This window comes from Pipistrellus kuhlii, unplaced genomic scaffold (genome assembly GCF_014108245.1).
Source record: "Pipistrellus kuhlii isolate mPipKuh1 unplaced genomic scaffold, mPipKuh1.p scaffold_m20_p_2, whole genome shotgun sequence".
Classification (NCBI taxonomy): Eukaryota; Metazoa; Chordata; class Mammalia; order Chiroptera; family Vespertilionidae; genus Pipistrellus; species Pipistrellus kuhlii.
The window spans coordinates 136,853,586-136,876,601 of record NW_023425515.1 but is presented as its reverse complement, the minus strand read 5'-3'; the positions used below and the strand labels follow the sequence as shown (position 1 = coordinate 136,876,601).

General features: G+C 41.5%; 1 protein-coding gene across 1 annotated transcript in view; it reads left to right on the top strand.

Annotated features, from left to right (window-relative positions):
• The first annotated feature begins 4,282 nt into the window (after positions 1 to 4,282).
• PRKACB (protein kinase cAMP-activated catalytic subunit beta) overlaps positions 4,283 to 23,016 on the top strand; it is a 103,151-nt gene continuing 84,417 nt past the window's right edge. Inside the window, exon 1 of the mRNA XM_036444983.2 lies at positions 4,283 to 4,598. Coding sequence (XP_036300876.1) covers positions 4,553 to 4,598 — 46 coding nt within the window. The 5' untranslated portion in view covers positions 4,283 to 4,552. The remainder of the gene's footprint in view (positions 4,599 to 23,016) is intronic.

Here is a 23,016-nt window from a genome sequence, read left to right as displayed (position 1 = left end):
AATAAAGTCAGAATATCCAAACATACATACACCTTTTCTCATAGAGTATATTACATATTAGGAAAGAAAAAAAAGTTGTTGGTTTTGTTCATTGCCCATGTTATATATTTTTTATTAATGTTTTCAGGTGTATATGCAAGAGATAAGCCACAATTCCATTCTGGTACAAGCTCATTTTTGTTGATTTTGAGCAGGTCACTTAACCACTCTTAACTATTTTAGTCTCCTTATCCACAATGGAATACCCAAAAATATGAACACGAACTTCAGATAATAAATTTGTTACTGAACAAAGGAATTAGAATTATGCCCAACAAAAAAACTTTGTATTGCACTAAAATGATTTGAACAATTAGCAATCATAATTATCATTTATTAACTATAAAATTGCTTCTTCGTTTTGGAAGAATTTGTTTGCCCTTTGCCTATTTTTGAATGTGGTATCATTTGGTCTAGAACATATGATACTGGGCAAGGAACGACATATTAGACTATGTGGATTACTAGATATGATTCAAAATAATCATATAATCTTATGATGGTTAAATAAATTCTCACTTGCACTTATTTAATGTAAATACAACATAAAAACAAAATAACTTGATCATCTTTTTCAATAAGGATCAATTGTGGCTTCTCTGTCCTGGTGATTGTATAGGAAAGACAAGTATTGCTGATATACAGAGAGCTTTTGAGGGTGCTTTATTTTAAAAGGTCTTGGAATCAAGTTGATAAGTAAAAACTACAAAAAAAAAAAAATAAGAATAACAATTGACTACTTTTTTTCTACATCCTTGTTCCTAAGTAAAGAGGTGAGTCTAGGGAGAAGACGACCAAGGTTCTTTGGTTTTCTTTTCTTTTTAAAAAATATGTTTTATTGATTTTTTTTTTTTTTTTTTTTTTTTTTACAGAGAGGAAGGGAGAGGGATAGAGAGTTAGAAATATGGATGAGAGAGAAACATCGATCAGCCGTCTCCTGCACTCCCCCTACTGGGGATGTGCCCGCAACCAAGGTACATGCCCTTGACCGGAATTGAACCTGGGACCTTTCAGTCCCCAGGGAGATGCTATCCACTGAGCCAAACCAGTTAGGGGAGGCCTTGGTTTTCTTATCTGCAAAATGGGGATATAAAATCTATCTGCGTGAGAATTGGGATTACATTTGTTTCACACAATAATGGCATCTATACAAATAAAAGGGTAATATGCTAATTAGCCCAGATAGACCAGACATCTTCTGGACATCCTTCCGGACAAAGCCATGGTGGTGGGGGCCAAGATAGAGGCCATTAGGGGCAATCAGGCAGGCAAGTAGAGTGGTTAAGGGTGATCAGGCTGGCAGGCAGGTGAGCAGTTAGGAGCCAGCAGTCCCGAATTATAAGGGAGATGCCCGACAGGCTGGCAGGGGAGCAGTTAGGTATCAATCAGGCTGGCAGGCAGAAGCAGTTAGGGACAGTCAGGAAGGCATGCAGGAGAGCAGTTGGGAGCCAGCAGTCCTGGATTGTGAGAGGGATGTCTGACTGCTCGTTCAGACCCGATCTTTGAGGTGTCCCACGTTGGAGAGGGTGCAGGCTGGGCTGAGGGACACCCGCCCCCCTGCATTAATTTCATGAATTTTGGGCCTCTAGTATAATATAATGCTTCTGCCACACACCATTTGAATGATCTTGGCCTCATTACTTTACTTCTTTAAACTTTTGTTTTACTCATTTGTAAAATGGGACTAATATGTTTTGCTTATGTAGGATTATTATGGAGATCACATTTTTAAAATGGCATGTGAAAATGCTTTTATGAAGTACTAGAAAATATAAGGACATTATTTCCAAAGCAACTGCCACTGGTACAATTTCCTCTGCCACATAGTGCTGAATATTCTTAGATAAAATATTATATGAAAGGGGACTCAAAAGTCTTTCCTTTGTATGACTCTCTTCTTACTGTATCTGCTTTCCTAGGGAAATGAGATATTCTTGTTTAGGTTATAGCCAAGTCATTCATGGCAAAGAATACCATTGCCCCAAACTATCTTAGGTCTCCAATCATTCAAGAACTAGACAGTTAATGACATTTCTGCCTCTTCTAGAATGTAAAAAAAAAAAAATTAAAAAAAATTATTGAAACATAGTATTTTAGATGCTACCTAAACAATGAATTCTCAGAGCACTCTTTTCTAATAAAGAAAATGCAATTTGCATATAATTACAATTATGAATGTTAACTAAAAATTGATATGAAACTATACTGTTAAAGTATAATTTTACTTGATTAGTACAAGCTAATATAGGAAATAAATAATAGTATAAGGAAAAATATTTCCAATTGTTGATCATTTTTTATTAACAATTAATTTGCTTTTTAAATGAATAATAATGTTAAATTGAGAAAGGGAGACATTTTGTAAAGCTGATTTTTTTGCTTATTAATTTTTTTGGATATAGTTATGATGTATCTAACTCTGTCAACTGTCTCCTTTGTAAATTAATGATTTACTAAACAGATGGCCTTCTTATTAGAGGTCTAGAATTCAAAATTATGTTAAGTAAAGGGACAAATTGTGCATTACTCACTCTTTTATTATTAAATCTGGCTTCTATAAAGGCATACATTTTAAAACTTACCCAATGAGGGCAGTATGAGAATTACAGGAGTTCAGAAAGATACTCTCTAGAATAAAGTATATCAAAAAGTTGTCTTTCGGGTATATGCATGGTTTAATGCATGTAGGGAAAAATGTTACATCCACAACACAAAACTAAATATGATCCAAAGGATGTGATACTGTTGCAACAATGTTGCATGCTGACAAAAACCTTACAGCCTCCTGTCTAAATCCTTTGTTCTATTATTTTTATGTTACTTAGGTTTAAGGGAAACCTAGAAAAGATGTAATGAATTTCCCCAAGTAGTAAAGTCATTGTGCATGTTATGTTTTCAAGTCAGTGGGATTTCCAGTGGAGAGAAAGAAATTTACCACAGCATCAATAGATTCCTGATCAATGTAATGAATAGAAGGTCAGACTTTGGAGCCCAACTACCTAGGTTCAAATGCTGCTCCCACCAAATAGCTATGTAACCTAGGCTAACTTTTCTGTGCCTCAGTTTGCTCACAAGGGGGAATAATGATACTGAAGCAACACCTCTTATAGGGCTCTTGAGGATACAATGAGTTACCATTTGTATAGTACTTAAAATACAGTATGTGATCTGTCTGTTAAAATGATTGAACAGCTCCGGTAATGAGAAATAGCAGGAAAAGCTTACTAGTACTGACAAACTTGTACAGTTACCACTGCATTTTTGTCAGTAATGAAAAATATATACTTTTTAAATTTTGAGAAATTTTCCCGGCTTACTTTCAAATCAACAGGTATCCTTTAAACACCGATTGCCTTGGGAACACAAAATAATGTGCGTGGTCTCTGCCCCTCGGGAAGGCAGTCTTTCTATACTAAGTATGGAATAAATAATTGCTCACAGGGCCAAGTTCAAAGAAACATGCAACAAGAACGTACTACAGTGCCACATAAGTCACCCGTTAAGTAAAGCTATTCGCAGATGTAAGTGCTCTAGGATGCATATTAATAAAAACGCAGCTACATTTGGAAATGCGTTTATTTTGATATCTAGATACACAGAAAGCTGCTACAGACAGCGCCGCACAGCAAGAGGCATTCCGCAGAAACCGTGATGTTTGCCTTGATCTCCGCCTGGGGTGTCCGACAAAACCTGTGTCCGCGACCCGCGAAACCTGCGGGCGAAACCCGGCCCTGGAAACACCCAAGGGGCTGGCGCTGGTGCCCTAGAGCTCGGCGTCTGCGAGGCCAGAGGCGCCGAACCACGATCCGCGGCAGGAACCAGGCTGTTTCCGCGGCTGGAGCCGATCAGGCCTCAGGACCCGGAGGCCAGGAGTAGGGATGTCCCCTCCTGAGCATCTCCTACCCCGAGGTGCGGCTCTCCGGCCGGGTCTGCGGGGAGAAGGCGACCTCGGCGGGAGAGGCCTGGGCGATGCGGGACACAAAGCCCCGCGCGGCTACCCGGCCCCGCTCCAGGGCGCGGGAGACCCGGGCGCACCGGACACCAGCCCGGACCGCGGCATCCGGCTGCGGCGGCCGCACGCCAGCCAGTCCGGGCCGCCCGGGTGCACCCCGCCGGCTCGATCACCCCCCGGCTTGGCCAGGAATCCGCGTCCCGGGCGGGTGCGTCACATCCGGGGCGCGCGCCCCGCGGGGAGGAGCGGGGCCGGAGCGCCGGGCGCGCGGGGCCGGGGGCGCGCGGGGAGGGCGGGGCGGGAAGGGGGAGTGTCTGCTCGTGGCCGCCGGGCCGCCGCCGCCGCCGCCGCTCCCGCTCCGCTCGCCGGGACCGAGGAGTTCGCTGGGTCCCCGCGCTCGGAACCCGCCCCGTCCTCCCGCCGGTCCGCGGGGCATCAGCGCGCCGGGAGAGCTCGCCGCTCGGACCCGTGCACACGTGGGAGTCGCCTCTGCCTGCGGAGCGGCCCCAGCCCCCATTCCTCGTCCCGGACGGACCCCTTCTTCCCCGCGGCGCCCCAGGCATGGGGAACGCGGCGACCGCCAAGAAAGGCGGCGAGGTGGAGAGCGGTGAGTCCGGGGCCGCGGCCGGGGGCCCTCGGGGCGGCTGGGGGGGCAGCGGGCACTCCTCCGGGTCGGTGCCCCGAGGCCGCGGGCACGGTGCAGGCCTTGCAGCAGCGATCGGGAGCTGCTGGAGGGGACTCTGGGGACCAGCTGCCTTCCTCCTCCTCCTCCTCCCTCCTCCCCCCCGTCCGGCGTGAGGGCTGAGCGCGTGGGGCCGGATGGAGGGAGGAGGGAGGGGAGAGGGGTCCCCGCGATTCCCCCTTCTCACCGGAGCGAGGGGATTCACACCTTGTGAAACACTTCCCCAAATATGGTTCGGACAAAGGAGGCCCTTGTTATCATCCCAACCATCGCTTTTCTCCCCACACCCCCTTTTCGGGGAGCCACAGGTAGTGCTGTGGGCGGAATTGGCTCTTTTCCCTCCATCACCGTGGGCACCCAGAACCTTTCCACAAGGTGAGAGGGGCCGCTCGTCTCGCTCTCCCTCCGCAGGTGACGTTAATCCTGAGTGGGAAACTACGTGGTAGAGAGCCTCCCTCTTCAGATTAGGAATGGAAAATATGATAATGCTAAGCAGCAACTTCATCCGCTAGACCAAAAAAAAAAAAAAAAAGGCAATGCAGGCTTCTTAGGACATGCAGGAATCTGCTACTGCCATGTAAAACTTAAAGGTCACTTGCAGTGGAAAAGCTTCCATAATGTGGTAGAGTTCTTCTGAGCACTCCAAGTGCAGGCAGGCCCCACTTCACAGCAAGCAGGAAAGAATGATGAAAATGTAATGTCTGTATGGCTATAAGGATATATAGTGAAGGCGAAAAAAAAAAAAAAAAGTGATCTTCTCCCACCTAACGGGGCTAGTAAGTTAACATGAGCAACAGGAGAAAATCTCCAGAATTCATACTGATATACCTTTGGAGGTAGCACAAGATGGGAAACCAGAAGACACATTGGGCAGTTGAGGTTCATACAGCCCTTTGGACAAAGGAGACGAGGCCAGGAGTCTGGGATTCCTAAGAAAAAGTAGACAGTTTACAGGTAAAGGAAAAGAGCAAACACGTGCTAAACAAATTCTTGTTGGGCCAACCAGGAAGAGCGGGTCACAGAGAGACTTCTAACAAACAGGCTTTGCTACATTTCTCCCTGACACTTTTAGTTTATACTATGATGCTAAGGTGATGCTCTTTTTCCATTAAGCACATTTTTCTTCTATCTGAATTCCTGTAGGCAGGTAAAGGGAGAGGAGGGTCAGATGTTCTTTCAGAGTCTTTTGTTTCTTAAAAACGAGCTAAAAACTTATATCCCAAAAGGTACATTTTGGGGTGGCAAAACTTTGGTCCCCTTCAATATATTCTGCCATAGCAGGACTGTTGTGTAAAAAAATATTTATTTCCCTTTGTCAGATTCATCTCAGATTTTATAGTTCATAATGACCAAATAACAAAAGGTATTTGTCAAATCACCTTGAGTAAATTACACCTTAGCATTTGAGGGAATGCCTGATGATTTATTTATTCCAGTTGTGTAAACAGGATCTTTTAATGTTTCTGTGTTTGTAACATATTTTAGTCTAATTTTGTAATTGAGCATGAAGGACAAAACTATTGTGTCCCCTCGCGCCCCCTCCCCCCCTCCTGTATTAGTAAAGTAAAATTGATTTGGAAAGATTTATTTGTTCATTTTGTTTAATATGAATATTGATATTGGATTGTATGGTGTATGTTTCACCAATAAGGTTTTGTGTTAATTTTCAGGAGCTCTAGAAAGTTGGATGTACTATCATACAAATTATCAATGAACACACTTTCATCTTCCTTCACCATACGTTTGGTCCCTTTTACCCTTTACTATCGCTTCACCCCCTTTCCTCTGATAACCACCATACTGTTTGTGTTTATGAGTTTCTGTTCTATATCTCACATATGAGTGAAGTGTTATGGTTCTTAGCTTTAACTGACTTATTTCACTTAGCATGATATTCTCAAGGTCCATCTATGTTGTGTCAAGTGGCGGTATCTAATCTTTCCTGATGGCTGAGTAGTATTCCATACTATATACGTGCCACATATTCATCCAGGTTGTCTCCATGTCCTGGCTACTGTGAATGATGCTGCAATGAACATAGGGGTGCATATATCTTTCAAATAAATGTTTTCGAGTTTTTCGGGTAGTTACTCAGAAGAGAGATTGCTGGGTCATATGGCAACTCTGTTCTTAATTTTTTTAGGAACTTCCATACTGTTTTCCATAGTGGCTGTACCAGTTTACATTCCCACCAGCAGTGAATGAAGGTTCCTTTTTGTCCACAATCTCTCCAACACTGTTATTACCTGTATTGTTTATAATAGCCATTTTGACAGGTGTGAGATGGCATCTCATTTTAGTTATGGTTTGCATTTCCGTAATAGCTAGTGAAGTTGAGTGTCTTTCCATATATCTATTAGCAATTTGTATGTCTTCTTGGGAGAGGTGTCTGTTCTGGTCCTCTGCTCATTTTGTAAATTGAATTGTTTGTGTGTTTAGTGCTGAGTTGTATGAGTTCTTTATATATTTTGTATATTAACCCCTTAGAGCTGTTGTTTGCAAATATCATCTCGCATTTGGTTGGTAGTCTTCTTGTTTTGTTTTCAGTTTTTTTTGCTATGCAGAAACTTTTTAATTTGCTATAGCCCCATTCATTTATTTTTGCCTTTACTTATCTTGCCTTTGGGGTCCAATTCATAAAATGTCCTCTACAACCAAGGTGATATGAAGATTTTAAGAATCAAATGTAGAGATAGAACTTTCATTATCTTTTCTTATTGCACAAATGTAATAACTAACTGTACTATAATAAAAAATATTAAGAATATGGAAAGTGTAAAGAATTATTTGTGTCTGATGTATTGTCATTTTCCCCATCTCAATTTAAAGCTGTATTAATTTAAGCTAAATCATGTGCTAATTGCATAACAAAAAGTATACTTGGTAATTGAATTATATCAGTGATTTTTATTAACAAGTACTGGCCTTTATAAAGCTTATATTTTTCATAATGATAAAATAACCTCTTGTATGATCTATATACAGTGGTCCTACTTTATCCATGGTTTTGCTCTTTGAGGTTTCAGTTACCTGTGGTTAGTCGTATGCCAAAAATATTAAATGGAAAATTCCAGAAAAAAGATTTATATGTTTTAAATTTATGCCATTCTGAGTAGCATGATGGAACTCTGCACCAGAACATGAACCTTCCCTTTTGTGCAGTGTACTCACTACCAGCTGTTAGTCACTTAGTAGCCCTCTTGGTTATTAGATTGGCTGTCATTATATATCACAGAGCTTATGTTCAAATAATCCTTATAGTGGCCTAAACTATGTCACAATGCCTGTCATTCACCTCACTTCATCTCGTCACATAGGCATTGCATCATCTCCCATCATCACAAGAAGGGTAAATATGGTATAGGAAGATATTTTGAGAGAGAGACCACATTCACATAACTTTAATTATAGTTTATTGTTGTATTTTTTGTTTCATTATTGCTGTTGTTAAGCACTTACTGTATCTACTTTATCATAAGTGCATACATACAGGGAAAAAAGCTGTATACATAAGTTCAGCACAGTTCACAGTTTCCGGCATCCACCAGGGGTCGTGAGAATGCATTCCCCATGGAAAAGGGGAACTACTGTATTTCTTTTAAGTTATCAAACAGTTCTCCCTCTGGACAGTAAGAATTTGAAGCTCATAGTTTTGGATAATCTTGGAATATTTACAGAAAACAGAATGGAAAATTTAAATATATATCTAAATACATTTAAACTGTCCCAATGAATAATTCTTTCCTAAGCTTGAACTGTTTCAGCTTTTTATGTAAGTTTATTAATGGAAACTGAAGGTCATTATGGCAGTTGGAATAAATCTTGTTAAATGATAAAAAATATCAAATGATGTCTCGTTGGGACAATTATTTGAAACATAATGAATAGGTTGGCCAGTTAGTAATTTTTATTTGGAGCAATGTTACTAGGCACATGTTGCTGCTGTCCTGCTGTAGTGCACAAAGAAATGTTATTGATACGTCTTAAAACTTAATAACAGAACAACTTTACCATATATATCTAACTCTTGTGTTTTCCTTGAAAATATACTCTTGAAAATATATACCTTTCAACATTTGAATTGTACTTACTTAATCTGCCGCAGATACATAATAGCATAAAGTTTTAGAAATATAAGGGATTTTAGAGATCAGCCTATGTAAGCTTCCCATTTCAAAGCCAAAGAGCCTGACCTCTGAAGAAGCTGGAGTTGAGCCACACTGTCAGTGATAGCAGGGTGAGGCAGAGGGAGGGTCTGGTGCCCTGGCTTCATTCTGCATCCCTAAATACTCAAGTAATGCATGTTTTCAAAGTCAGTAGAAGGTATTTCTTGCAATTCACTGGATTAGCAGAAGAACTTAGGAATAGTCTTCCTTGGGTTAAAAAATAGGAAAAATAATTTAAAAAGCCAATACAAACAGTAACACTATTTGGATGAGAAATGCATATGATCTCATCCAGTTTTGTGATTCTGCGATTCATTTTGTGCAGCTTATCGACTTTATCAAATTATCTCATGTTCAGGAACCATTTTTCCCGCTCTCCTGGTCAGTGTCCTCCTTACTTAGATGTGGACAGATTGTTGTTTTCCTTGCCAGCAGCGGGCTAATTAGAGGTGGGAAAGCCAGCTTAGAAAACAAGGAGGCCGAGGCTGAGTGGCAGAAGCAGCACATGAAAGATCCTAGGAAAGCCAGGGTAGCTGTTCAGATTCTATCATAGTCAGAAGTTGACCATAAATCATTTTGATATTCCATTAAATTGATAAAATAAAACAATTAGTATAATTTATAAAATTATCTACATATCTCAGTGATAATGTCAGTTCACACATGTGACCAGATTTCCTCAAGAAATAAATCTTAAGTTTTTAATGAAAAAAAATTATGTTAAATAGAAAAATGTGGAATTTATGGGAGGTAAATAAACCCAAGACAGTGTCATATAATTTTTAGTATTTTAATTTTTTAAAATATTTCTTCAAGAGTATCCTATATAGTACTTTTCTTTGTTCATTCATTCATTCTAGATAACTGAGCTTTCAATATATGACAGATTAAAAGAAGAACAATGAAAATAAAGATTGAACAAGACACAGTAACTCTCCACAGTGCCTGTATTCCAGAAGGGGAGACAAACATGTTAGCAAATTAATTTACACACACACTACACACACACACACACACACACACACACACACGCTACACACACACACACAGCTGTTACAGTGCTTTCATAGAAATTCAGTGGGGGAACCAACTGAAAGTATGGCCATTTACACAAGGGTAGGGAGGGTGAGGTTGGAAAGGGAATTCAAAGAGGAGGTGAACCCTGAGGTGAGCATTGATAATGGTGAGTGTTCAAAAGCCAGGATTATAGAGGGGGTACAGAGTGACAAAGATGCAGAGGAGTGAACAGCTTGGCATAGTCGGGAAAAGGAAGCAAGCTGTCCATTAGACTGAATGAAGAGGGTGGGGAAGAGGGGAGACTGTATAATAGAAGACGATGCTGTAGATATGGACAGAGGCCATATAATGGGGAGAGTTTGAATTTCATCCCATAGACATTATGGAGCTATTACAGACTTTGAAATAAGGGAGAGACATACAATTTGGGTTTTAGAGCGATTACTTTGGTGGTAATGTGAAGATGAGTCACCCTGGAACAAGTGGGGTGGAGGGAGGAAGATCAATTAGAAGATTTCCTCACTCAAATGAGGGGCTTTTAGGGTCTGAATCAAGGTGCTAGCGACAGGGATGCAGGAGAGGATCTGAAATGTGGGAAATTTGAAAAGAAGGAATGTACTTAACTGATAGCATATGGGAAGGGAGGAAAGGGAGGAATAGAAATAACTCCCAAATTTTTAGGTTCTGTGACTTGGTGGATGGGTTGTGTTGCATATAATGGAGTCAGAAATGAATACAAGGGAAGGAGCAGGTTTGAGGGGCACATTGAACTCGGAGGGGTGCCTCTGGCATTTTTGAGAAATTATGTCTGATTGGTTGTTTTATATATGGATATTCTTTTATTCTCCCAGCTATCGGAGTGGGGGATGATCTTGGATGGTCAAAGAATCTTTTCTACATTTCATCCTCATTTTGCTCCCCCTTTTAAGGCCAGCTGTTTAGAAACTAACCTATATAATAAAAGCCTCATATGCAAATTGTCCCCTTGGGCAGTCATTCGACCAGGAGACCGGGAGTTCGACCGCTCGCTATGACATGAGCTGACCACCAGGGGGCTGCAGGAAACATGGCAGGCATTGCCGATGCACTCGACCTCTCACCAGCTACCTGGGGCTGGGGTGACAGGGACAGAGGTGCGGTGAGACTGTGGGGTATCCCCCCCATCTCGCTCTCACTCCCACTGTTGCCTTCCCCCTGGGACGCCAGGGCTTGCACACCTGGGAAGCTCCTGCGCTCAGGTGCCAGGCACCCTCAAGGAGCCCGCCATGCACCTGCACGGCATCTCCTGGGTGAGCCAGGCTGCAACTGCCAGAACCGCAGGGGCTGGTTGGGCTCCCTGTGGGTTCGTGCAGGAGCCAGTCTGTGAGGCCACCCAGGAAAGAGCAAAAGAGCGTGCTGCCTGTACGGTGCCACTCGGCGGCCCAGAGGCCCATGCTGCACTCTGGCCGACAGTGTCCAGTGGGCTCACCGCGTCTCCATGTGGGGACTCGGGTGTGGTGACTCAGGCAGAGGGGGGCCGCTTGGTGGCCCGAGGGTCCAGGTGCTCCCCAGGCCCAGAGGTCAGTTTGGACCTGCCCTTCCATGCCAGATGCTTGCACTTCAAGCACTGGCCAGGCCTAGTAACCACACCCATGTGTGAATTTTGTGCACCAGGCCTCTGATAGAACTATAATATCTGATATAACTTCTAAAGTTAAGGACTGTAGCTACTAAAAGTTTAACATTTTTGTTTTGAAAAGAGGAAAAGCCAAATCACTGATGAGAACAGTGTAACTTTTAAAGACACAAATTAATGTAAAGTCTGATATAATATTACTTTCATAATTAAAGTATGCATCCTGTAAGTTTTTTAACATTATAGAGTCGTGGAATATTGAACAGAACATGTAAAATATAGTACAAACACATATTGTGTTAAGTAATTATTAGTTTTCTTCCCCAAAAGTCTTTTAAAATAGATATTAAGAAGTTAAGCTATAGCCCTCCGGAGTGACTCAGTGGTTGAGCATCAACCTATGAACCAGGAATTCATGATTCGATTCCTAATCAAGGCACATGGCTGGGTTTCAGACTTGATCCCCAGTAAGAGGGAGGTGGGGGTGCAGAAGGCAGCACTCTGATTCTCTCTCATCAATATTTCTATCTCTCTCTCCTTCTTTCCTCTCTGAAATCGATAACAATATATTTTTTAAAAGTTAAGATATAATTTAATAAGGACAAGAACTTCAAATACAAAAATCTGAATTCTGATTCCTAATACATTCTGTTACTTCACTTTGGACAAGTGTTTTAATGTCTCCAAGCTCTAATATAAAATTAAGAAAGATGGGTTTGATAATGAGACTGTGAACTCTTTCAGCTTCATAATCCAATCATTCCAATGTATTTATATAAAAAAAATACACATTTTAAAAGGAGTAAGATTTGGGAATAAATTATAAAAGGTTTTCACAAAATAGTGCGGGTAGGGAAGTGGTAAATATAGGGAAATTTTTTTTAATACTTAGAGAATGATAGTCTCTAATTTTGACTTAAGAAATTTATGAATAACTGTTGATCTTTGAAGGTACTCTCATGTTCCACAGATAAAGGACTATCTGAATGTTGGTCATCAGGAGAATACACTGGAAATAAAACATAGGACATTCTACTCTTTTTTTTACTCTTATTGTTGGGAGTATTACAAATGTTCCCTTTTTCCCATTGCCCCCTTTCAACCATTCCTGCCCCGCCCCAGGTCTTCACCGCCCTATTGTCTGTGTCTCTGGGCATTGCATACATGCATATAAGTTCTTTGGTTAATCTTTTCCTGCCCCTCCTCTCCTCTTCCCTCTAAAGTTTATCTGTCTGTTCCATGTTTCCATGCCTCTGGTTCTATTTTATTCGTCATTTTATTTTGTTCATTAGATTCCGCATATAAGTGAGATCATGTGATATTTGTCTTTCTTTGACTGGCTTATTCATTCTACTTAATGTGAAATCCTTAGCATTACAATGTGTGCTTGTGATGTTTTGTTTATATAGATCCAGAAAAAGTTAAGATCAGGGGTAACTAATAGGAGTAAGAGAAGGAAAGCCTATTGTATGAGGATAACTAAATACAAAACAGAACAACAACAACAAAAACTCTTCAATCTAAAAAGTTTAGGGCTACATCATTGAAGTACATAAATCAAGTGGTGTAAACAGAAAATCTGGGATTGTTCACCTAAATTTGAAACACTAGAACAATGGGCTAGTTCTCAAAATGTATAAAAGCTAACTATAGAGCAAATAAAAGGAAGTACAGTAAAACATTAGTGAACGAGGCTTAAACAATAAATATATTAAACTGATTTGCAATAATTTATGTTAAAGGTAAAACATTTATGTTTATAAATGCAGATACTATTTTTAGCAATTGCAAGACAAATTTAGTTTTTCCCCCTCTTTTTATAGGTTTTGTTACCTCTTCAGCTTTTACATCTACCAAAAGAATCACCACTATTAATAAATATACCTTCCGTTTTTCTAATATTGAGGTTTATTACTATCATATAAAGTCACAGGCTTTATAGTCATGGTTTAATATTTTATTCCCTATTGCCAACTATTCATATGCTCACTTTTTAATAATTTTTGAAACTTTTCTTTTCCTATAAAACAATTGTTAAATCTAAACCTTTAAGTCTTTAGCAAATATGTTTTCTCCATCTCAACTTTGTCCTCAAAAAAATTAAAAATACTGTCTTGATCTCTCATTATTTTAGAATCTTAATTAATAAAATGAATATTTAATTTATATACCACATTAGTATTTTTATGAAATTTGTTTTAATTCTCACCTAAAAATTTTTTTAGACAGGATGTAAGGGAGGGGGAGAGACAGAGAGAAACATCGATGTGAGAGAGACATATCGATTAGTTGTCTCTAACATTCATGTGCTTAGAGCCTACAGCCAAGGTCTTGCCCTTTACCAGAATCAAACCAGCAACCCTTCAGTCCCTTCAGTCTGTGGGCTGACACTGCATCCACTTAGCCATACTGGCTAGGGAAAAAAATATATATTTAATTGATTTCAAAGAGAGGAAGGGAGAGGGAGAGGCAGAAACATCAGTGATGAGAGAGAATCATTGATTGGCTGCCTCCTGCATGCCCCCCACTGGGGATTGAACTCGAAACTGAGGCATGTGCCCTTTATTGGAATTGAACCGAGGACCCTTCAGTCTGCAGGGCGATGCTCTATCCACTGAGCCAAACTGGATAGGGTAGGAAACTATTTTTAAGTAGTTGATCAAATGACATCAACAGACCATTGTGGCATGTAGGCAACAAACGAGAGAACATGTTTATACAGATTCTAGAGGTCCAGTGCACACAATTTGTGCTTGGGTAGGGTCCCCAGGCCTGGCCAGCGATCAGAGCCAATTGGGGCCTTCTGGCTGCCAGCCGAGGACTTCCTTCATTCCATGCTGCTCTGGTGGTCAAAGCATGTCATAGCAGGAGGTTGAATTCCTATTTGGTCAAACTCCTGTCGGTCAAAATCTCAGGAGGACAATGTGCATATTAGCCTTTCATTATATAGGACTACTTCGCTTCTTTGTAGGAGCCAGTTCTATTGGATAATTTAGCCCCTCCAATTCAGCTCTTGCTCAGCTCTCTAGATGAGTAGGAGCCATAAAGATAATTGAACTGGCGAAAAAGGTGAATTCCTCTTTAGGCTGTTGTCTTGAGGTTACTAAATAAACCATAGTTCAACTAGTAGAATGACAGAGAAATAAAAGTTTTTTCTTTGTTAGCCATTCAATCATTTAATTATTCTCAGTCAGTACTTATTGAATGTCTACTTTGTATCAGGCCCTATCCCTTGTCCATAAATTTAAATAAAAATAAGACAGTTTCTTAAGCTGGGGTATAGATACATACAGATATTTATGATAAAATCTACAATGGTACACAGGTGCCTCAGATGGATACTTGGCTAAAAATAAAACAGTACTTTATACAGGAATAAGTATAGAATTTCTGATTGTAACTTACTGAAATAGAAACTAGCTTTGAGTCCATTTTGGAGATGTTTACATCTGTAATTGTAGTGCTTCCACCAACATTGGTTTCTCAGCTGTTTCTCCTATTACACGTTGTCATCTGTAAGGGCAGAGACAGTATCTACATCGTTCAGTGTCTTAATCCCTAGAATTTGGCACAATTCTAGCTCATAAGTGGAAGCTAAAATTGTGGATAGTTAAATGGATAAAAATTTCAAGCCTATTTTAGAATTGCTTACCCCTTCCCTCCCTCCTCTGTTGGCAGGTGCTGTCTCTGTAATAGAGTGACTATTTGGGTATGTTAGTCCATTTGCCTGATCAGAGGATACCCCTTTCCCTCTCTTCTTAGCACACAGTTTATTTGACATTTATATGTCAAAGTTATATCTCTTTTCATCGTGAGGAAGAGATTGGTCTCAGGCTTTAGGTAGGAAGACATTGGATTAGGGAGACTGTTATTTTGCACCCTCTTGGAAAATTTCTGCTCATTTGAGGCCTACTGTGGTTTGAATGTTTGTGTTTCCCTGAAATTCCTATGTTGAAATCCCTCAAGGTGATAGTATTGGAAGGTGGGACCTCCGAGAGGTCATGAGGGCTCTGCCTTCATGAGGGGAATCAGTGTCTTTATAAAAGGCCTGAGAGTTATCTTGCCCCTTCCGCCATGTGACGTTATACTGAGAAGATGACTGTGGGTGAGGAAGTGGGCTTTCAGCAGCACCAGATCTGCCAGCCTCGTGGTCTTGAATTTCCATTTCTTCAGAACTGTCAGAAATACATTTCTGTGGTTTATTAGGTCTAATAATAATTAATGTCGTTTTCTAATACTTTTTTTAAATTGAATTTATTTAAACAATACAACAAAATTTAATCAACAATATAGTTGCCGTTGTTTTCTACTACTTGTGCCCAACGCTCAGGAAACATTTTAATCCCTCTGTTGTAAAATTCTTGTGATTTTGATGCAAAAAATTCGGTCAATGCATTTTTGAGGCATTCTTCATTATTAAATTTTTTTCCAAGAAGAAAGTTTTGCAAAGAACGAAACAAATGGTAATCGGAAGGGGCAATATCAGGAGAATATGCAGATTGAGGGAGAACTTCCCATTCCAACTGGCGCAGTTTTTCAGCAGTGATTCTTGCAGTATGCGGTCGTGCGTTATCGTGGTGAAGAATTACGCCCTTCCGATTAATCAGCGCGGGTTCTTTTTCTCTTAAAGCTTGGGCTAACCTTTCCAATTGGGCACTATACACTGCACTTGTAATGGTTTGGTTAGATGGTAAAAGTTCATAATGAAGAATTCCTTTAAAATTCCACCAAACACACAACATCACTTTTTTCGCATGCAAGTCAGGTTTTGGTGTGGGCTGCGGAGCCTCATTTTTGTCCAACCATTGAGGCCGCCTTTTCAAATTAACATACAGCACCCATTGTTCATCTCCGGTAACAATTTGCTCTAAAAACGGCAAAACGGTTTTGACGAGAGAGGAGCGAACTGCAAATTGTGACTCTTTGATTACAGTTGTTGTCGGTCAACTCATGAGGAACCCATTTTCCAAACTTTTGGACTTTGCCAAGTGCACGCAATTGATTGGAAATTGTTTTTCGTGAACAATTTAAAGTTGTCGCAAGCTCTTGTTGGGTAATTTGAGGATTTTGCACCAAAACAACTTGAAGAGCTTCTTGATCAAAATTGGACACACGGCCTCGACCACTCTTGTCATCTAACGAAAAATTTCCCTGGCGAAATTTCTCAAACCAACGCTGGCATTTTCTGGCGCTAACTGCATCTTGACCAAGAGCACTACAGATGTTTTTTGCAGCCTCACTTGCTTTTCTTCCTAATTGGAACTCGTAAAGCATGCAGTGCCAAATATGCTCTTCATCCGCCATCTTCTTAGCCCTAGTTTTGCAACAAAAACCAAACCAAACACAAACTTTTTCAAGCAAAACTTGTTAATTGCACTTCACACGTTCTGTAGATACCACGTGTTTGAAGGTTATGTCAATACAAGTCAACGCCAAGCAAGATTTTAAACGAATGTTTAAAAACGACATTAATTATTACTAGACCCGATATAAGCATTTTGATAGAGCAGTCTGGGCAGACCAGGCCTATACCACTCAGCTGTACTACTACGTGCCCCAGATCCCCGTCCTGTTGTCATTTACCAGTCTCTTGCAGTTTAAAATAAATATCTTTACTTGAATTTAAAAATATGCATAGCTGCATATTTAAATGGGTATGTATTCTTACTCTCTGTGGAAATGTAGCTTTTATTAACAGCAAATATTAATTTATCTAATTAAGAAAGGAATTGGCCCTCACCTCCCCTTTTTTAAAAGTAAATTAACTGACTGTCCCTTTGAGAATTTAGAACCTAGCTACTCAGAAGTTACTGACCTGGGAACTTAATATGATTAACCTGGCATATGGATCACACTGCAATTCGGAAAATAATATATTGTAATGGATGTTACAATATATTTATATAAGCTCATGCAATTACTTTAAAATTGTTTCCTAATCTGCAAAATGGAGATAGTGCTGAGCTGTGAGATTTAGGTACATGATGTGCTTCTCTTAGCACCTAGATGATGATCAATAAATGTTTTAAGGGAAGTCCTTAGCCACTGTTTATGTAGATTGGGCACATGTTTTTAACAAGTCTGAATTGCCAGTCAATGGACAACTAGAAATAGAAAATTAATCCACTGGAGTAATTATAAATTATAGGAAGTGATTTATAGCCATAGTCTTAAGACCACACAGAATAAAAAGATTCAGGGAGAAATTTTAGAGTTATCCATCAAAACTTTAAAAATTACCTAAAATGGCTTGGCTGGTGTGGCTAAGTGGTTGAGTTTGACCTATGAACCAGGAGATCACCATTCAATTCTTGGTCAGGGCACATGCCAGGTTGCATGAAATACTGGACAGGTAAATAAATACATACAGTTTCTTGATAGGCAAAAGAGGACCTGAACTGTTTTTCAGAGAGATGCTTTCTAAAATTATATTCATTAAACTAAACTAAAATATAACCATTATTTCTGTACTGCTAACTAATGCTTATTAAGACACTAGAGGCCCGGTATATGAAATTCATGTGCTGGAGTGGGGCCGGGGGTGGGGAGGGGGGGGGGAGGGGGAGCAGAGGGGCGAGGTGTCCCTCAGCCCAGCCTGCATCCTCTCCAATCAGGGATCCCTCTAATAATCTGGGACTGCTGGCTCCCAACTCCTCACCTGTGTGCCAGTCTGATAACCCCCTAACCATTCCTCTGCCAGACTGATAGACGCCTAACTGCTCCCCTGCCAGCCCAGTAACCCCCAACTTCCCTTTCCTGCCAGCCTGGCTTTCCCTAATGGCCCTTCCCTGCTGGCCCAGTCACACCCAATTGCCCTCTCCTGCAGACCTGGTCGCCCCCAGCTGCCCTCCTCTGCAGGCCTGGTTGCCCTCAGTTCCCCTCTCCTCCAGGTCTGGTCGCCCCTAACTGCCCTCCCATGCAGACCTGGTCTCCCCAACTGCCCTCCCCTGCTGGCCTGGTTGCTCCCAATTGTCCTGTCCTACTGGCCTGGTCACCCCTAACTGCCTTCCCCTGCTGGCCTGATCGCACACAACTACCCTCCCCTGCCAGCCATCTTGTGGTGGCCATGGGGGCGGCCATATTGTGCAAGGTCATGAGTGTCAATTTGCATATTACCTCTTTATTATATAGGATTAAAAATTGCCTGGCTGGTGTGACTCAGTGATTGAGGATTGCTATAGGCAAACTGACCACCAGGGGGCAGATGCTCAGCACAGGAGCTGCCCCCTAGTAGTCAATGCGCTCCCACAGCCAACCTCCCAGAATCCCTACGCCCAGCTAACCTCCACCACCCTAATTGGCCCCAATCACCAGAAAGGCTGAGGGACCCCACCTGTGCACAAAGTCGTACACTGAGCCTCTAGTTATAGGGGTGTCGAACTCAATCAGAGAAGGGGCCAAAATCTAAAATCCAGCCTAAATCGCGGGCCGAATGGTTTACTGAACAGTCATAAACTGTCATTGTGATGGAAACGCAGCGGAGTGCAGTGATGACAGCGTGGTGCGGGCCACATTGCAAGGCCTGGCGGGACGGATTTGGCCCGCGGGCCTTGTGTTTGACACATGTGCTCTAGTATAATCACAAAACTTAAACATATCTAAATGCTACGGTAAAAAAATGTGTATTGAACCTATGGAATGATATGCCAACTGGTGCTTACAATTTTTATTTTGCATTTATTTCTAATATGAGATTGGGAAGTTTGCCATTAAAATACTCTGCGTGGTAGTAGAGAAGATTAATTATTCCCCTGGAGATAATTACAAGTATGTACTTTAACTTCAGGCCAGGGTTTACTTGTTATATTAGCAGCAGTGTATTTTTATTTAAATATTTTTATTGATTTTTTTAGAGAAAGAGGAAAGGAAAGGGGGAAAGAGACAAACATCAATAAGAGAGAGAAACATTGATGTGCTGCCTCCTGCAGCCTCATATTGGAGTTTGAGCCTGCAACCTGGGCATGTGCCCTGATTGGGAATCAAACTGGTGACCTCTCAGTCCCCAGACAACTGTGCTACACTGGCCAGGGCTAAGGGCAATATCTTAATGAGAAACTGACATTGCAAAGAAGTTTTACAAACTTGGTTCAAAGGCACAAGATCAGATGGAGAACTGAGAATGTGTTGGTGTAGCAATGAATATCCATTGTCAGCATTGCTATCAGCATTGGAGGTGAATGTCCACTTCACAATAAAAAATGTCCTAAAAAGGATGCTCTGCAACTGTGGCTTGCCTCCTTTGATTTCTGCATTAACCATTCTGTAATACTGGAGGCCCAGTGCACAAAATTCGTGCATGTGGGGGTGCCCCCTCAGCCCAGCCTGCACCCTCTCCAATCTGGGACCCCTTGAGGGATGTCTGACTGCCAGTTTAGGCCCAATCCTAAACTGGCAGTCGGACATCCCTCTCACAATCTGGGACCACTGGCTCCTAACTGCTCACCTGCCTGCCTGATCACCCCCTAACTGCCCCCGTGCTGGCCTGGTTGCCCCCAACTTCCCCCCCTGCCAGCCTGGTCGTCCCCAACTGCTCCTCCCACTGACCTGGTCACCCCTATCTGCCTCTTCCACCAGCCCGGTCACTTCTTATTGCCTTCCCTGCTGGCCAGGTCACCCCCACCTGCTCCCCACCCCCCGACAACCTGGTCACCCCTCACTGACACCCCCCCCCCCCCCGCATCCGCCTGGCCTGGTCACCCCCAACTGCCCCCTTGCTGGCCTGGTTGCCACATGCAGCCTGCTGTTCCTTCATTTAGTCGCCCCTCACTGCCACCCCTGCTGGTCTGGTTGCCCCACACAGCCTGCTGTTTAGTCGTTTGGTTGCCCTCACTGCCCCCGCTGCTGGCCTGGTTGCCCCACACAGCTCGCTGCTCAGTCATTTGGTTGGCCCTCACTAACCCCCTGCCGACCAGGTCACCCCACGTAGCCTGTTTGGTCATCTGTTCAGTTGTTTCAGTTGCGATTGTTGATTAGGCTTTTATATATATAGATACTCATTTAATTCATATGTCCTCCTAGGAATGGCAACTAGAGGCCTTGTTTGTATGCATGTTTCATAGGGCTCCCAGGAAACCAATGAAAAATACTCTTAAGATGGATAGTTCAGCTCTTAGGCATGGGATTCAAGGGAGTATGTTTAGAGAAACGTTTTCACTCAGAACTTTGACATACTCCAAGTTCCTTAAGAAAAGAGATTGACAGAAAATACTGACAGGATTAATATCTAGAATTAAAAAAAAATAATAAACACACACATATTTTATAAGTCAACAAAAATATTTAAAAAAGAGGAAGGAGCCCTGGCCTGTGTGGCTCAGTTGGTTGGAACACTGTCCCATACACCAAAAGGTGGAGAGCTCAATTCCTGGTCAGGGCACATGCGGGAAGCAGCTGATCATGTGCTTGCTTTCTCTCCCTCCTTCCCTTCCTCTCTCCCTCTCACTTCTCTCCTTTTCTCTCTCTAAAATCAATTTTTTAAAAAATGTAAAATATGAGGAAATAATATAATATAATAAAGGATATGAATTACTGTAGATAAAATTTATATGATCAATAGAAAATATATTTTAGTTCACTAATATCAATGAAACATGACTTCAAATGAGACATTGAGGTTTTGTTTGTTTTTTTGTTTCTTTTATCTGTTGTCATTTACCAGGTTAGCAAAGATGAATAAGTCACACAGTATCATGTTTGATAAGCCTGTTACATGTAAATTGGAATAGCCACTGATTTGATTATATTTATTAAGTTGATAATAGCCATAAACTGTCACCCAAAAACTCACTTTTTAGGTATATTCTGAATAGAAACACATATGTGTGTAAAAAGTTATGTATTAAGAAAAGGAAGAAGGAAAAGGCAAACACTGTTGAGGATATAAAGAAATCAAAATCTTGCAGAAACCGGTTTGGCTCAGTGGATAGAGCGTTGACCTGTGGACTGAAAGATCCCAGGTTCAATTCCTGTCAAGGGCATGTACCTTGGTTGCGGGCACATCCCCAGAAGGGGTGTGCAAGAGGCAGCTGATCGATGATTCTCTCATCAATGTTGGGGTGTGCAAGGGGCAGCTGATCGATGATTCTCTCATCAATGTTTCTAACTCTCTATCCCTCTCTCTTCCTCTCTGTAAAAAAATCAATAAAATATATTTCTTTAAAAAAAAAAAGAAGAAATGTTCATACATTGCTGGTGGGAATGTGAAATGGTGCAGCCACTTTGGAAACACTTGGCATTTTGTCAGAATGTTAATCATTAAATTATCATACTAAGTAGTTTTACTCCTAGAAATTTATCTAAGAGAAATAAAAACATATGTCCATACAAGCTTTTACATATGAATATTCATAGCAGCATCATTTATAACTAGAGGGCGGCCTGGTTAATGAAATTCATGCCTGGGTAGGTCCCTAGGACTGGCTGGTAGTCAGGGTTGATGTGTGGGGTGACCAGCAGGGGCCCCACTGGCATCTGCCTTGGCCGGCCTGGTGCCACCTGCTCACTGGCCTTGCCCCCTCACGTCTCTGTGGGAGGTGACTGGGGGGGCAATCTGGGGGGCTCCCTCTGACACCCACCTTGGGCTGGCCTGGGGCCTGTGAGCTGAGGGCAGTTCCTGCATTAAGCGCTTGCCCTCTGGTGGTCAGTGTTCATCATAGCAACCAATCGCTCCACTGGTCATTCTGCCATTTGGTCAATTTGCATATTAGACTTTTATTATATAGGATAGCCACAAATTGGAAACAACTGGAGAAACAGAGGTGCCATATCCCTACAATGGAATACTATTGAGCAATAAAATATAACAAAGTATTGGGACATGCTATGACATGGATGAACCTCAAAAACATGGTAACTGGAAGAAGTGAGTCATAAAAGAATGCATATTGTGATTCCATTTTTGCTCATGACCAGTGGTAAGACTGGAGACTGACTCCAAATGGGCATGGGGTTCCTTTTGGGGTGACGGGAACTGGTCTAAAATTAAGTGATAGTGGTAATTGCACAATTCTATAAATTTACTTTAAGAACACCACTGAATTGAGCACTTAAGACTGATTAATTTTATGGTATGTAAATTGTATTCTTATAAAAGTGTGTTTTTTTTTAAAAGGTGTTAGAGACTTTATAAACACTGTCGCATGAGATGGTAAAGTCAACCCTTGTATGAGGGATAACTGGAAGAAATTATGACCAGAGACATATCATGACTTTCAGAACAAATAAAAATTATGGAACACACACACACTGGGGGGAGGGGGCGGTAGGTATGCAGGTGGGGAGAGGGATACATACAGATATTCATTATCACATTCTTTGTAATAATGGAAACAAATAGCCTTAAGGCCTATTAATAGAGAACCAGCTAAGTAAAATATGGTACATTCGTAAAAGTAACTGGAAAAAGGATAAATACATAATGCACGATACCATGAATCTCAGAGGGAAGTGGTTACTGGGCAGGGCTCAGGAAGAGATTAACCAAAGATCTTATCTATGGACACAGACAGTAGGAGGGTGAAGGCCTGGGGTGGGTTGGGAGCTGGGT